Below are 15,503 nucleotides of genomic sequence, written 5' to 3'. Positions count from 1 at the left end.
TCCGAGGGGCAACATTCATTCATTCATTCAGTCACTTGATCAACAAATTTTTATTTGGTAACTACTGCATACTAGGCACTGTGTTAGCCCTGGGAATACATAAGTAAAACCGACCAAGTCCTTCTTTGATGGAACTTAAAATGTAGTGGGTAAGACAGACACAAGCCAGGTAAACATGTAATATACAAGGTGGTGAAAAGGGCCTTGAAAGAAAATAAAGAAAGGTGAAGGGTGGAGCCTGAAGGTTAGGGGTGCGTGTGCTGTCACCATGAACCAGGGGATGTGACACAGCAAACAAACCATCGCTGCCGCCCCTTTTCCACTGAGTGCCCACTACTTGCACCATTGTAAGTAGAGCTTAAAGATGATTTTTAGCACCTCTCCTCCTCGTGATCAATGAAGCTCTCCAGTGGGCCCCAGCAATGCATTTGTTGAGACCGCAGTGACCAGCAAACTGCTCCACTTCCCCACGTGTTGCTGCCAGCCACACATCTCCCGGCCGGGCAGCCACAAGCCCTTGGCACTCCGTTCCGACCTTTGCCTAACACTGTTTGCCTTTCTCTGAAGAACAGGATGGTGAGATTATCCAGGTGCCCCCTGAGGCTTGGCAGACCTGCTTCCCTGGGCCTGCTCCAGGTCAGCCAGCAAGAAAAAGTGGATTTAAATGAAGTTGACAAGAGACTCAAGGGTCTTTGGCAGGGATGGGACAGGGGAGCCATTCTTCAGCTGTCTTCCTGAGGATCATGTCACCTCTGCTGGCACCTCCCAAGTGGACGGGTGTCAGAAACAATAAGAAAAAGAGACATAAGTAACAGAACCCCGCTGGCTAAATGGAGGTCTGGGGGCCTCCGGTGGTTCATTTATTCAGAAATGGCTGCCAGGAGTTGTGGATGATGAAGCATTAATGACACATAAGGGACGAGACCCACAAAATAACGCAGTGGGAACAAGAGTTCCGACTCCAAACATCAGTGTTCTAAATGTGTCTGCCAGAATTCCAACCGTGGACATTACCAGAGCGTCCTGACCTTGAACCTCAGCATTCCGACTCTGAACATGAGTTCCAATCTAGAAAATCAGCATTCCGACCTTGTTTCTCACTAGTTTTGATCACAAGTAGCGAAGTTCTGGCCTCGTACTCCTTGGGTCTAGTTATGGATTTGAGGATTCTGACCATGGATGGCAGCCTCCTGACCTTGAACCCCAGAGTTGTGACCTTGGGTATCGGTGCTCCGACAATGAATATCAGAGCAGGGATCTTCAGTGCCAGAATTCCATCCCTAAACCGCAGAAGTGCCAATCCCTGGCACCCTGATCTCTACCAAGAATTTCTGAATGCCCAAGCTTTCCAGCCTGGTTGTAGAGCTGACATCACTCCACAGGGACATAAAGTTTAATTCTACACAATAACCCCACAGCTTTTAGAAAGAAGCCAAACGCTCAGATAATGATAACAGGAGGATCAAAATAGCAATAAATATAATCCCAGCTCATATCTGTTGTACATCAGGAACTTTGCTGAACACCTTACATGCTTTTATGTCATTCATTCCTCTGGACAAGCCCAGGGAATTCATTATTCCCATTGGGCGGATGAGGAACCTGAGGCTCAGAGCCTGTCCGGTTTGCAGACTCAAAATCCAGCGCTTTTTCTATTACAACAGTTTTTTCTTCCTGCTCTGGCTGACACTGGGTAGGGGAACGCTGAGTCCTATTAGCTAATAAATTAAGGATTTATCATGCATTTGCCGGATTTGTATTGGCATCCACCAGGTATGAGCTGCCTTGGGTTCTGAAGCCAAGTCCCAGCTGGGTGGGACAGTCATTCACTCAAAAAACACTTATCACCCTGTGCTGTGCTTGGTGCCAGGAGTAAGGAGAGGGGAGGGGAGGCGCCTGCTGCTTCTGCCACCCAACCTCTGCTCTCTTCATCTCCCCCTTGCAGATGGGAGGGCTTCAGAGGCGAGTACTGCCCCTCTTATTGCCAGCCGTCTGAATGCTCTATGTGCTCTATGCTCCAGGCGTCAAAACCTGGAGCCCTCGGGGCTAAATGTGGCCCCGAGACAGATTTTGTTTGACCCACTCGTGTGCTTTCATTTTTAAAAATTACTTGCCATCATTGAAGTTGGGATCTCTCACATGAAAATTAAAATTTCTGGCTGGGCTCAGGAAAGAAGCCAGCCTGGAGCTGGATGGCAGCTGTCTATTTAGATGGGAGGATATGGCCCAGCTCACCCCAGTCCCCACCGCTCCCTGCTGCCTCCTTGACACTAAGTCTGAGTGTTAGCGGACTTCCTCATGGAACCTGCCCTACAGCCCTACAGTTCTTCCATCCAATAGCTTCACTCGTTAACACCAGCTACCTGGCTCCTGCAGCCATCTGAATTTGAGGTCCCCGCTCTGGCCTCCATGTCCCTAGGCAGGAGCTTGAGGAGGCACTTTTCCTTGGCAGATTCTCTAGGACTGAGGGGCCAGCTACTCCTCACCTAGGCCTTCTGAGTCATTCTTCCCACAGGGCGGGGCCAGCTTCATGGGTTGCCACCTGCAGAGTAAGGCAGGGCCCTGTGCTTAGAAAGGACCCACTGGCTCAATGCTCCACCATCTCCAAGAATTTTTGGACAAGGGGGCTACGTTTTAATTTTGTACTACGTCTCCCAAATTTTGTAGTCAGCCCTGCCATTGGATCACTCAATAGTAGGGGCACACAGCACACACACACCACACCACACTCATGCACACGCACGACACACACAACACACACACACACCATGGACTTCTCAATCTGTCTGGAAGACCACCTCTTTGGATTGGCCTGTTCTCCTGGTCATGAGGCCAGTAAGGGTCTAAAATTTTTATACAGAAGGGGAACCCTGGGGCAGCATCCTGGAGGGAGGAACGAACACTAGGAGACTCGCCTCGGGCTGCACTTGCACAGAGCTTTATAGGGTGGGATGGAGACTGGGTAGAGGGCTGGGGGAGGTCCAGGCCCCCCACCCTCTGACACTCCTTGGCACAGACCTTATATGAAGAGTTTGAGCAAGCAAGGTGTCATCAGAGGCCAGACCAAGGTAAGATCGAGGTAGGCGCTCTTCCCTCTCTCCCTCTTGAGAAAGCGGAGAAGAAAATCCAGCCAACGTCGTGCTTGGCTACACAGTGCTGGCCACTCAGGCACAGCTGAGTGCCCTGTCTTTCTTGTTTGGCAAAGTTACCACACCCATTTTCCAGGGCAGGAAACTGAGGCCAGGAGACGTGAAGGGTCTGTCTCAGCTTCTATGTGGCAGAGTTGGGATCAGAAACCCAGGTCTCCAGAGTTCCAAACCAGAGATCTCTCTACTTATTCAAACAGGATGATGGCGTGATGGCGTAGGCGAAGAGAAAAGATACCGGTGAAGAGGAAGAGAAGGGCACCTGCCCCAGTGGGCCTAATCTCAAAATAAACCAGAGCTATTTTATCGCAGAAAGAGTGGAAACACCACCAGGTCCAAACTGATCATTCAATGTCAGGGAGGGCCTTTCTGAAGAGGTGACATATGAGCTGAGATCCGAAGGATGAGAAGGGGCAGCCAGCATTGCAAGATATGGAGCCAGAGGCCCAAAGAGGCTCAGTGACTTGCTCAAGGTCACTCAGCTAGCTTGTGTCTTCTCTTCCTCCCTCCTGTCCTCCAACCTTCTCTGACAAAGCCCCTCTGCATGAGGCCTTGAGGGGACTTTAGAACACAGGTCTGCAAACTTTCCCTATAAATGCTGTTACTACCCAAAGTAGCCTTAGGTAACAGGGAAATGAATGTGGCAGGTGTACCAACAAACTTCGTCTATAAACCAGGCAGCCCATCCACCATGCTTTAGAGCACAGAAATAAATAAGATATAGTCCTCGACTTTGAGAACACACATCCTGCTTTAGTTGAGGATATAAAACAAGTTGGGAAGAATATCAAATACAAGAAGGACCGTGCTAACTAGTGCAGGAGAGGTAGAAACAGAATTTGAAGAAGAAAGATCATTTCTGCAGTTCAGGAAGGAGAAGAACCAAGTTCAGGTTCTCAGAAAGGGTCACCCACACTGAGAGGCCCTCTTTGACCATGCCTGTTATTCATCATAAAACCACCCTGCTTCTTTCCTTCATAGCATATATACTATACTGTGTGCTTATTCTTTCATTTGATTTTTTACTTGTTTAATGTCTAACTCTCTCCAGAAGGGTATAAACTCCGTAATGGCTGTGGATTTTTTTTTTTTTTTTTTTTTTGCCAGCTTACATTTATTCTTCCCTTTCTTAGAAACAGTACTTCAATTTTTCTTTGGGGAACCACCTCATTCCCATTCTCAGTTTCATCCCAGCTCTGGCTATCAACATATGATCCACATCTGGCTATGTGATTGGCTAAGGGATGGTGAGAAGCCACCACAGAGGAGAAGAGAGCTTAGAGATATTGGAAACCAAGTTTGTTTGTTTTTTACAGAGACAGAGAGAGAGAGTCAGAGAGAGGGATAGATAGGGACAGACAGGCAGGAACAAAGAGATGAGAAGCATCAATCATTAGTTTTTCGTTGCGACACCTTAGCTGTTCATTGATTGTTCTTTCATATGTGCCTTGACCGTGGGCCTTCAGCAGACCAAGTAACCCTTTGCTCGAGCCAGCGACCTTGGGTCCAAGCTGGTGAGCTTTTTGCTCAAGCCAGATGAGCCCGCACTCAAGCTGGCGACCTCGGAGTTTCAAACCTGGGTCCTCCACATCCCAGTCCAACGCTCTATCCACTGCGCCACCGCCTGACCTGGTCAGGCGGAAACCAAGTCTTGATAACCGATTTAAGCCCCTGGGTTCAGCCCTACCTGAAGCCTTACCTAACCCAGGACTTCTCAATTATATTTGGCTTAAATCCATTTGGGCTGCATTTTTGTCACCTGCAACCAAAAGAATCCTAACTAATAGATACACATAGTGCTTCTCAAGCAGCCAGCACTGTTCCCGGCATATAAATGTTTGTCATACAAAGCACAGGTGACATTGAAGCAGGACTTCAAAACACTCACATACACCCACATAAAGTTACAAGGATCAGAGAAGCCTAGAAAGGAAGCTCACTTTGAAACCAAAAAGATTGTCCCAAGAATAGAAGGGAGTGACTGAATCAAATTGCAGTCAGTATTTCAAGGAACAATAAAGGATGTGTAAACTTATCCAAGGCATAGGAGATAAAAGAAAATTGATCCATTCAAAGAGACAGTGGGGACTCCAGGCATGATAAGCAAATGGAAGGCTGGTTCAACGTTGTCATCTTATCTCTGCCTTTCCTTTTGCTTCTCATATGCCCTGACAGGGCAATAATAGGCTGCCTCTTTGGTACAGTTGGGTCTGCAAGGACTCTGAGAGGAAATGCTGGCCAAGGTCAAGGGCTCCAAGGATCATACAGGCCTTGGAAAGACTCTGGGAAGGGCCCTAGGTAGCAATTAGTGAAATGTGGTAGTTTATTTTTAGAATGTTTGATTCCAGGTCCATTACCTGGCGGATGTGAGGGATGGTGTGGAATTGGCAAATGTAACATTATTCTCTCAAAGACAGTATCTGCTAGCCAGGCTATGGTGGGCAATTATGGCAGATACCAGCCTCACTGCAGTGCAAAATAGAACAGTCGAGGTGTGAGGAAACACCTCAAGTGTCTAATTTAATCCGGTCTCCTTGCTGTGAATGGAAGACAGAAGATCACTTCTTCCTGGTCTAGGAAGTGTGGAGATCGTAGTGGGAAGGGAGAGCCAGGAAGGTAGGTGGAGATGGAGGGGTATATGAGGGAGACCCTTGCCTTGTAAAGGAGACCCCTCTGATCAGTCATCTTAAGATCATGTGCAAATTTTCCCATTTATTTACTTCACAAATGTTTACTACCACTTAACTGCAACAACAGCAACACCACTAGTTAATCTGTACTGATCACTCACTGAGTGCCAGGCACTACTCTGAGTGCTTCATATAGAATTGGTGGTTGTGGAAGTCCCCAAATTATGGACCAGGAAATTCATCAGAGAGGTGAAGTCATTCACCTTAGGGCACACAGCTCAAAAGCGCTGAGCTGGAATTTGAACCCACGCAGTCAGGTTTCAGAGACTGCTCTGTTAAGCAGTCCTGTCTGTGGTTTAGTCCTGGCATCCACAGAACAACCCATAAGATATTCTTCACAGTGTTTTGTGCAAGGAAGTTCTCAACGTCAGGTATTCAGGGCATAAAGGAGGGAGCAGCCAGTGCTGCCGGAAGGGGGTGTGGGAGGCGGAGGAGGAAGAAGCAGGGCCCTGAAAGGTGGGAGGAAAGAGGCTGCAGACAGACAAGAGGAAGAAGAGGGTGCAAGGCAGAGGAATCAGTTTGGGCAAAGGTGTGGAGCAGGACTGGGGAAGGATGGAGGATTCAAGGAATGCCGAAGCCGGGCATGGTGGAGGCAGACCGCACCATGGAGCGGGGGTGGGAGGAGATGAAGTTGGAGTTGTTGGCTGGGGCCTTGAAGCTCAGGCTGAGGAGTCTGGACTTTATCCTGGGGGCAGCGAGAACCATGGAAGGATTTTTGGAAGCGGGTCATCTGTTTATGAACAGATAACACACGAGAAAGATGGCTCTGGTTCCCCGCAGAGGATGGACTGGAGGAGACGGCTGAAGGCCGGGAGGCCAGTGTGGAGACTCAGCGGCTCACAGGAAAGGCCAAAGTCCAACAGAACAGACATTTTATGAGTAAAGAAACCGGGCACAGGAAGGTGCAGTAGTTTGCCCCAAATCACATGGTTAGGGAGTAGGGGCCAAACTCTGAACTTGGGCGATCCACCGCTAAAATCAGGGCTCCTCTCCATAATGCTATCAGGTACAGAAGTACACAAAGTGCTGAGTATGGGTTGGTGCTTAATGCACGCTTGTTAATTAAGCGTTGGCCAAGCTGCTCCTTTGGCCATCACTTTTTCCTCCTAAGCATTTCCACATTCCCTAGCCTATCAGAGACTTTCAAAGCCCCCGAGAGACCAGCTGCCAAGGTCTCTCCCCCTGGTCAAGCATACTGGAGAAACACAAAGATCCCTGAGCCTCAATGAGGGTGACGAGGTGGGGGGTCAGAAAGGTCTGGAAATGGTCTCCGGTCTTTTACCAACTTGTTGTGTGACCAGGCAAGTCCTTGAAGCATCCTCCATGTTTCCCTTTATCAAACTGGGGTACTGGATTTATGAAGGGAGCTTCAACACTTTACATGTACTATCAAACTTCATCCTCTGGGCAACCCTGTGAAGTAGGTTTTATTACCATTTTCATTTAGAGATTAGGAAATGGCAGCTATGGGAGGGGAAATGCTTTACCCAAAGTCCGGAGCTAGCACATGGCAGGGCTGGGATTCAAACCCAGGTCTGTGTGACTCCACAGCTAGGATTCTGAATCTCTCACTTACTGCCTGAATCTCTGACATACTGCCTTTCAGGAATTAATACAAGCATCCAGATGACCAACCCGGGGCCAGCAAGAGCCCAGCCAGACGACTCATGGCACTGAGAAACCCTTGAATCCTGATTTGGTTTCCCTCCTTTTTCTTGATGAGAATGCATGGGCCCCCTGGTTCGGGTCAGGAAGGCAGACGCGCCATCACACTAGAGGCGTGGGATCCTGATAGGGCAGGCAGTGACCCCACAATCAACCACTGCAACAGGGGACGTTGCCAACCAGGATGTAGCTAGAATAGTTGAATTCAGTGATGCCCCGAAATAATCTTCATGATCATTGATAGAATGCTTACCATGGGCTGGGCCCTGGGATAAGCTCTTTATGCAGATTATCTCCTAGTGGCCCTACCTGGTGGCCTCCATTTTCTAGAAGAAGAAACTGAGACTCAGAGAAGGAAAGGAATTTGCCCAAGATCAAATTCCTGGGGAGCTGAGAAATGAACCACATCTGTTAGACTCCAGAGTTGATTCTTAATCAAGTCAGTGGTGGGAAAAATACTAAACACTGTCCCTAAAAAAGAATACTCCCTCTTTTGAATATAAGAATAACAATAATTCACAATAATAAAGTACGCTCCATTTGCAAATTACATTTACATCTGAAATCTCACTGAATCATCTAAATAGCCCAAAGAAGTGGGTCACCATTCAGCAGATGAGTTCACTGGAGCTCAGAGAGCTCGAATGATTCCAGGATTAAGAAACACTGGCCTGGGGGAACCAGACCACCCTGGGTTCAAACTTTGGCTCTGCCATTTTCATTACTTTGCCAAATGTTTACCGAGCACTTCGCAGTGTGAGCTCCCACAAGTGACTCCACCTCTCAGTGCCTCCATCTATTTCCTCTTTGTAAGAGTCTTAACACCGCTCATCAGATCCATTCTCTCCCTCATCTGCAAATGCCAGACAAGTGCTTTCCCAGGCTTCCTGTGGCTACAGAATGAGCATGTGACCTGGTCCTGGCCAATGAGATTTAAGCAAGCTCTTAGGAAAGGTTTATCTCTCAGGGGAAAATGTGGCACATAGGAGGAAGTGCTCCTCTTCACTGGTTGGATATTATGTGTCAACATTTGAAGGCTGGGGCTGGGTAGCCATTTTGTGATATGAAGGCATCAAGCCTGAGGACCAGCCACCTGCAGGAGTTGGAGGAGCCAACAGATGCAAAGAATCTAGAATCCTGATGGCACCGTGGAGCCATTAGCCCCAAATCAGCTACCTTGGAAATTCCTATTATGTGAGATAATACAACTTCCCCCTTATAGAAGCCACTTGGAGTTTTGTGTTACTTGCAGCCCGGACAGGCAGACTATCTGGATTGTTGAAGGGATTTCAATGAGGTAGTGGATGGAAAGTTCCACTAATCAGTGCTTGGCATAATAAACAGCAGCTACTCTGGATATTAAAAGAATTATCTTAAGGCTGGAATCCTGAGACCGTTCCAGGGAACACAAACACTCCAAGCCTGGTGAGTTAGTTCCCACTCTCTCCTACGGACAAAAGCCTGGAGAGTTTTCCAAGAAAGCGGAAACCCAGTGGAAACCCAGTGGTAGCCCCGTGGTAACCCAGTGGTAGCCGAAACCCTGTCACTTTGTTGGGGCTGACCCCAGTTCCAAACAAGAATCAATCACACTGCCTTTAGCCTAATGGATTTTGATTTTCACTGCCCTGACGGTGGAGGCTACGGCCTGTACTTTGGTTTGTCTCTGCACTGCCAGAACATCCCATCAATTATTAACAGCGTCAGCCCAGCCTCCCAGCGCTGCTATCGGAAGGAGAGGGTTTGCCGTGGCTCAGCCCACCCCGTCATCGAGAAAGGACTCTGCTCCTTATTATTTACAACCACAGGCCGCACATCTGTGTGCTAGGCACTATGCGAAGGTTTGGCAAACATGATTTCATGATGACCCTGCAAGGTGGGCCTTTTATCTCCATTTTACAGGTGGGAGGCTGGGGCTTGGGGAGCTGAAGAACTTGCCTAAGGCCAGAAACTGCAGAGGGTGCTGGAGCCTGGCCTCGCTCTTAAACATATGAGATATGACCATTTCTGTATCTCACAACCACAAAGACATGGTCCTCCATTTTACCCTCTCTTTTCGTGGCATCTGAGAACTTTCCACAGGCCTCACTATCTAACGAGCAAGGCATCGACATTGGGGGATGGATGGGAAGAGGTGAGCACAGGGAATTAGGTTGCAGGTGGGCAGTGAGGAAGGAGTGACAGATCCCCAAACCCTGAGACACAGTGACTGACTGATTGCTTGATCCATTTATTTACTCTGCATTTAGTCATCTGAGTTCCTCTATGCCAGGCACCATGATGGGGGCTGGGAACAGAGCAGTAAATACAACTCGTAGCGCTCACATTCTTGTGTGGGAGAGACAGAGAGACAAAAGGAAGTAAATACCATTTCAGATGGTGCTTAAAGCCTATGCAGGAAAGACACTACATGTCGTGACAAAGACTAAGGGGAAGGAAGCTGTTTTAGACAGGGCTCAGGAAAGGTCTCTCCAAGGAGGAGATATTTGGGCAGGAACCTGTTTAAATAAGGGAGAATGAGGGGAAGTGGCTGGCCAAGAGATAATCTGAGAAAGAACATTCTAGGCAGCCAGCACAGCAAGTGCAAGGGTCCTGAGGTAGGATAAAGCCTGATCTGTTTAGGAAACAGCAAACAGTCCAGTGGGGCTGGAGTGAGTGAACTAGAGGAGCGGAGAAGAAATGAGCTGAGACGTCATGGGCCTGGATTCAGTAGGGGCTGGTATGCCATGGTGAAGGCTTGGATTTTATTCTGAGTATGACAGCAAACCTCTGGAGGATTTTGAGCAGATAAATAATGCGATCCAATTTCCATTTTGGAAAGCTCACTCTGGCACTGTGTAGGCAGTGGATTGCAAGGGACAAAAGTGGAAGCAGGGAGATTGGCGGGGGCAAGACTGGGGATGGGACTATGGCACTTATTCACTATGGAAAGAACAGGGTCCTTAAAAATCACACTTGAGTTTGAATTTCTGACTACTTCTGTATTGTTTGCTGTGTGACTTTAGGCAAGTTACTTAACCTCTCTTAGTCTCCTTATTTGAGAAAGGAAGAATAATAATAGTGAATCAGTAAATAAAACTAATTGCATTGTTATACTTCTTACATACTAGGTGTTTGATCAATGGCAGTCAGGATTTCTATACTGAGTTTAGAGGCAATGAGTTTGCCTGCCTTTCCATTTCAACTCTGGCCATTGAGTATCCTAGATCATCCATCTGCCAGGATTGTGTGCTGGCTGAGCCTGGGATCACAGAGAGGTCACAAAGCTGTCCGAGTGAGCAGATTAACCCGAGGGAGAGATGAGGCTGTTTACTCCCAAAGAGTGTGTTTTGCAAGCCTGAGCTTCCCTGCCTTGCTGCCGGACACCGACCTAAACACTGCCCTTTGTCTGCTTCTTCTCTGGGAGGGCAGCCCTCCCCCCACCTGCCCCTCACTCTCCTGTCTTAGGGACAGAACAGGGAGGAGGGAGAGTGTATCTGGGCCTAAACAGGATGTGGAGGGCAGGAACCCGTGTCAGGCCTGGAAATAGCAAAATAAGTCTGTTGATCCTAAGCCGGTTAAGGGTGAGTGACTCTGTCTTAAGAGGGTGGCTTTTAGGACACAAAACCCAGGGCAGGATTATAACCAGACGCAGCCCACAGCACCCGAGAGGACATCAGGCCCAGGAATCTCTCCATCTTTTTAGGGTTGACAGGGAATAGGAAAAACCTGCCGGTTTCCCTCCACACTCCTACTGGTCACCTCCTCCTGCATCCTCTCTCCTAACCCTCTCTTCGGGTAGTCAGGAAAGGACCCCGCAGGGTCCCGTTCAGATGCGGCCCCACAGATGAACCTTCAGTGAGGAGCTAACTGAGCCAGGGGCATTGCACAATGAGGGGCCAGGCTGGGTGAAGGCAGCTCTAGCTAATACACATGGACTTCCTCCTTCTTCTTTCCCCTTTTCCATGTATACACTGACCTATCCCCCCACCCATGCACCGTTTGGCTCTGCTTTCAGAAGGTGAGTTGTGTTCCACACAGCTTTCCCAACTTGGTCTTCTTGGATACTGACATCAACACCTCTCTTTTCTGGGCTCCCCCTGGGCCCCAGATGAACTCCTTCATAGTGCTGAACATACCACGTTGCCATTTATTCTGACACCCAGTACATTGGCCACATGAAGACAGACCCCTATCTCTCCAAAACAGCCCCGAATCCCAGTCTGACACAGAGAGGTTGCTCCCACCCTGGCCTGGCCCCCACTCAGAGCCTCTCTCAGTCCCTTACACCCTTTGCCTTTGCCTTTACCTGGCAGCGCACAGGACTCCCTGGCCCCCCGGGTGTGATCAAACTCATCCCTGCCTCCTTCTTCTGCTTTATTTCTCACATTGCTTCATTTCTCTCACCTATTTTGAAATTTACATCCTCTTCCAACAGCCAAAGCAACTTTACAAGTTGCATCAAACCATTCTCTGAATAAACTCACCACATAAATAAAGAGCAAACCGGGGGTGACCCTTCGCCCACCAGCATCCACAGCCAGCTGCATGCATCACACATGCACACACGCACCCCTCAGAGTCCCTTTGCCTCATTTTTCCTACTTGCGTTAAAACTGCCTGACAGTATTTCAATGTCCGCCAAGCAAGTCTATAAGCTGCTTTCATTCCCTTCTTGCAGGCAAAGTGGGGTTATAAATATAGGGCCAAGCATTAAAATTGCAGGGTGACACCCTCTCCAGCCTGGATCTGGGACTTCACAAGGGAGCATCATGTAAAATGGACTAAACTTAATTGCTTCTCTGTGCTTTCTTTCTCATTTGCAGTGTCCATCTTCTTGCTGTGGGTTTTTATAAGTCTCTGTAAGTTCTTTTCTCCAACAAAGTCGGTGTATAAAGTATTGAATAATAAAAAGACAGGGTGACCAATACCACACAGGAACAATCTGAAGGGGTTGGTCCTCACAGCCAAGGTCTCAGCTATAGCCCCTCCCCCTTCCTGGTCTTCATATTTGGGAACCAAGCCAGAGTCCCCCAGCTGTGGTCAGCACCGGGGACACAGACAGAAACCCCAAGCTCAGCAGCCCCCATATCCCAGGCTCACCTTGGCAGCCACAGAGGAATTGGGCTTCTCCAGTAGGTCCCAGAGCTTTTTCCTCTTCTCCGCGCAGCACGTGTTATCGAACTCCTCGCCCTCACGCTCGCGCAGGGTCTCAGCCTCACGCTTGAGCTCCTCGTTCATCTGTTCCTTCTTCTGGTGGTAGCGGGCCTGGCAGCAGGACTCCAGGTAGATTTCATCGATGCCCCAGTAGTCCAGCTCTTGGCTGAAGCTGAGCGCACACATCTCCTCCATCATGTGCAGCCGTCCAGTGCGGTAGAAGTTGAGGATGGAGGTGAAGGCGCCTGGGTGGCGGTCGAAGAAATACTCATTGTCGTCGAGGCTGTAGTCGTCGCACACTTCAAGCAGCGAGTCGTGCGTGTTACAGTCGCGGAGCTTGCCCAGCCGCGTGCGGGGCAGGCGGTCCAGGGTACGCCAGAGCACCTCGTGCGCCAGGCCCCCAACGTTGAGGCGGACGCGCCTCGAGCACGCCTTGCTACGCACGATCTCCATGGGCTCGGGCGGCAGCGAGCTGGTGGAGCGGGAGCCATGCTTCGTCATGCCCGCCGGCATCTCTGGTCCTGCCGCCCCCGCCCCCCCTGCCCCCCCAGGCCGCTGTCACTGGACTGCAAGGCCGGCCGCCGTGGGGGAGGGGGGCAGGGAGCGCTGTGGGCTGTTGGGGGTGCAGGGGGCCGCGCAGGCGCGCGTCACGGCCGTCTTCTCACCTCCATCCCGACGGCTGCGAGGCAGAAAGCGGACGCAGGTCAGCAAACGGAGCTGGGCGCGGCCCCTCCCCAGCTCTCCAGCCGGGCCCCAGCTGGCCTTGACCTTCCTGGCTTAAGCGGCTCAGAGGAGAGGGGCAGAGAGGCTGGGCGCTGTCCCTCCCTCCGGTGCTGAAGCCCGCCCCACCCCATGGATTGGGAAAGGGACCGACCTTCGGAGCTGGGAGAGGGCCCCCAAGAGGTACCCCAGACACCCGGGAAGCCCCCGCCAGGGTTTCTGCGGCTCAGGCCCAAACCAGCCGCCCGGGGCGCTGTCCGCCCTGTCGAGTGCTGAAACTCGCTTTTCTCTGGGCATCCCCGTCCAGCTCGAACCTAGTCTCGAAATGGGGAGAGGGGAGCTGCAGGAAAAACTTTTCTCTTTTTTTTTTAAGACTGCTCATCTTTCCCTTCTTCTGTCCCGAGATAATTGAGATTTGAGGGCTAGTTGGATGGTAGCAGGTTTGCTTTCTTTAAACCTTAAAAGATTCAGGGGAACTCTGAGGGGGTTTTAGGTGCCCACCTGTCGGAGGCCACAACAGACAAGGTAGTCACGACAGCCCCGCTGTCCTGGAGCGACCCCTCTCCCTGAGCCACGGGAGCATCTTTTGAGGTCGCTCTGGCGAAGAGATGAGCTCTGAAGACGCAAAGCCACGCTCTGCGCGGGTTCCCACCCTTCCCTCTGGGCTCCCTAACCCACCGCAGGAGGGGCACGCAGAGTCCTAGGGATAGCACCTGCTCCCTCTTCCCCTCGCTCCTTCCCCCCTCCTCTTCTTCCTCCTCCTCCTCCTCCTCGCTCTTCTCCCGCGATGGCTTTTTATAACTCCGGGTTCTGCGCCTTTCCCGGGGCTTAGAAGGGAAGGGGTGGGGGAGGTGGGAGGCGGGGAAACGAGCTGAATTTTCTGGCCCTTTAAAACGTGCCCTTCTCCTACCGCGCACTGGTGATTTCGGGGGCTCCTCTGAGCCCCTCGGCAGTGAGGCTCACGCCTTCTCCCCTAGCCCCGGAATGAGATCGTGCGTCTCCCCAGGCCCCAGCCCTTGTCCGTCCCCCCCCCCGCCCACCCCACCCCCCAGCCTCAAGCCGCGGAGCCTAGGTAAACCAACAGGCCGAGCCGTGCGGCAGGCGAATCTCCGACTCGTGTCCCCGTGAGCCCCCGCCGCAGACCGCACGCCCCAACACTCACCCCCAGGGCGGCCGCCTCCCGGGGCCAGGGACCGCGCATCGCCCCGGCCGCCCGGGCGCCCCGGCCCGCGGGCAGCGGCGGACCCGGGGCCGGGTCGGGCCGGGCCTACGCCAGCCGGGCCGGCGACGCGCCGAGGCTGCAGACGCGGCGAAGCCGGGTGCGCTTTCGGAGGCTGGGGGCGCAGTCCGACGCTGCCGGCGTGTGTGGCAGGACCGCGTTCCGGCGGCGCCTCCTGCTCCACCTCCTCCTCCTCCTGCTCCGGCGGCGGCGGTGGAGGCTGCTGGGGCGAGATCAACAAGTCCGGGCTGAGCTTCGGCTCCGCGCTCGCAGCGATTCTGTCCCGCACTTCAGAGCGCCCAGAGTCCGGCACCGAGGTGGGACGGCGCCACCTGCGGGTAGCAAGCGTGCGCTCCCCTTAACTCCTGCCTTCCCGGCCTAGCCTGCTGGTGAGGATGGGGGCGAGCTGAAGGTTCGAGCGAGGAGGAGCCTGGCAGTCCTAACCTTTCCACCTGCGCTACCTCCACTACCTAGATGACAATCCCGCCTTCCTTAGTCCTGTCAACAACGTGAGTTGAGTGCCTACTGCGTGCAAGACACTAGGATAAGCGTTGGAGATTCAGCTGTGAACCAAACACAAACGTTAGGCCCTTGTGGAGCTGGCTGGAGACAGACCAAAACCGAAGTCAAAGAACACGTGTGTGTGTGTGTGTGGGGGGGGGGGTAGGACAATAAAGCAAAGGAGAGGGATAGAGGCAGGTGCTGGGGCCAAATTACAATTTTAAATAGCCCTTGTTTTCATGAGTTTCCATCCTAGATTCTGACATCTAATTCTAGAATGAATTCTAGTGGGCGGAATGTGTACAATGAATACATCAACAAATATACAATGTGGCAGTCGGTGATAACTGCTAAGAAAAATAAAGCTAGGTGAGGAGAAAGATAGGGGTGATTTAGCTTATATAGCCTGGTCATTCATTCATTCATGTT

General features: G+C 51.2%; 1 protein-coding gene across 2 annotated transcripts in view; it reads right to left on the bottom strand.

The window, feature by feature from the left end:
• The window catches only part of KCNB1 (potassium voltage-gated channel subfamily B member 1), a 90,499-nt gene extending 75,281 nt beyond the window's left edge, over window positions 1-15,218 (bottom strand). The window contains exons 1-2 of one of the 2 annotated variants that reach the window (XM_066387536.1): window positions 14,517-15,218; window positions 12,581-13,313 (exon numbers count right to left, since the gene is read on the bottom strand). In XM_066387536.1, coding sequence (XP_066243633.1) covers window positions 12,581-13,147 — 567 coding nt within the window. In that variant the 5' untranslated portion in view covers window positions 13,148-13,313; window positions 14,517-15,218. Of the gene's footprint in view, window positions 1-12,580; window positions 13,314-13,855; window positions 14,188-14,516 lie in introns of those variants that run through there. The other variant, XM_066387537.1, reaches the window with a different exon arrangement.
• Between the last annotated feature and the right edge of the window lie 285 nt (window positions 15,219-15,503).

Source organism: Saccopteryx leptura, chromosome 5 (assembly GCF_036850995.1).
Source record: "Saccopteryx leptura isolate mSacLep1 chromosome 5, mSacLep1_pri_phased_curated, whole genome shotgun sequence".
NCBI lineage: Eukaryota > Metazoa > Chordata > Mammalia > Chiroptera > Emballonuridae > Saccopteryx > Saccopteryx leptura.
Note: the sequence above shows the minus strand (reverse complement) of the source record. Positions and strands in the feature narration are given on the sequence as shown.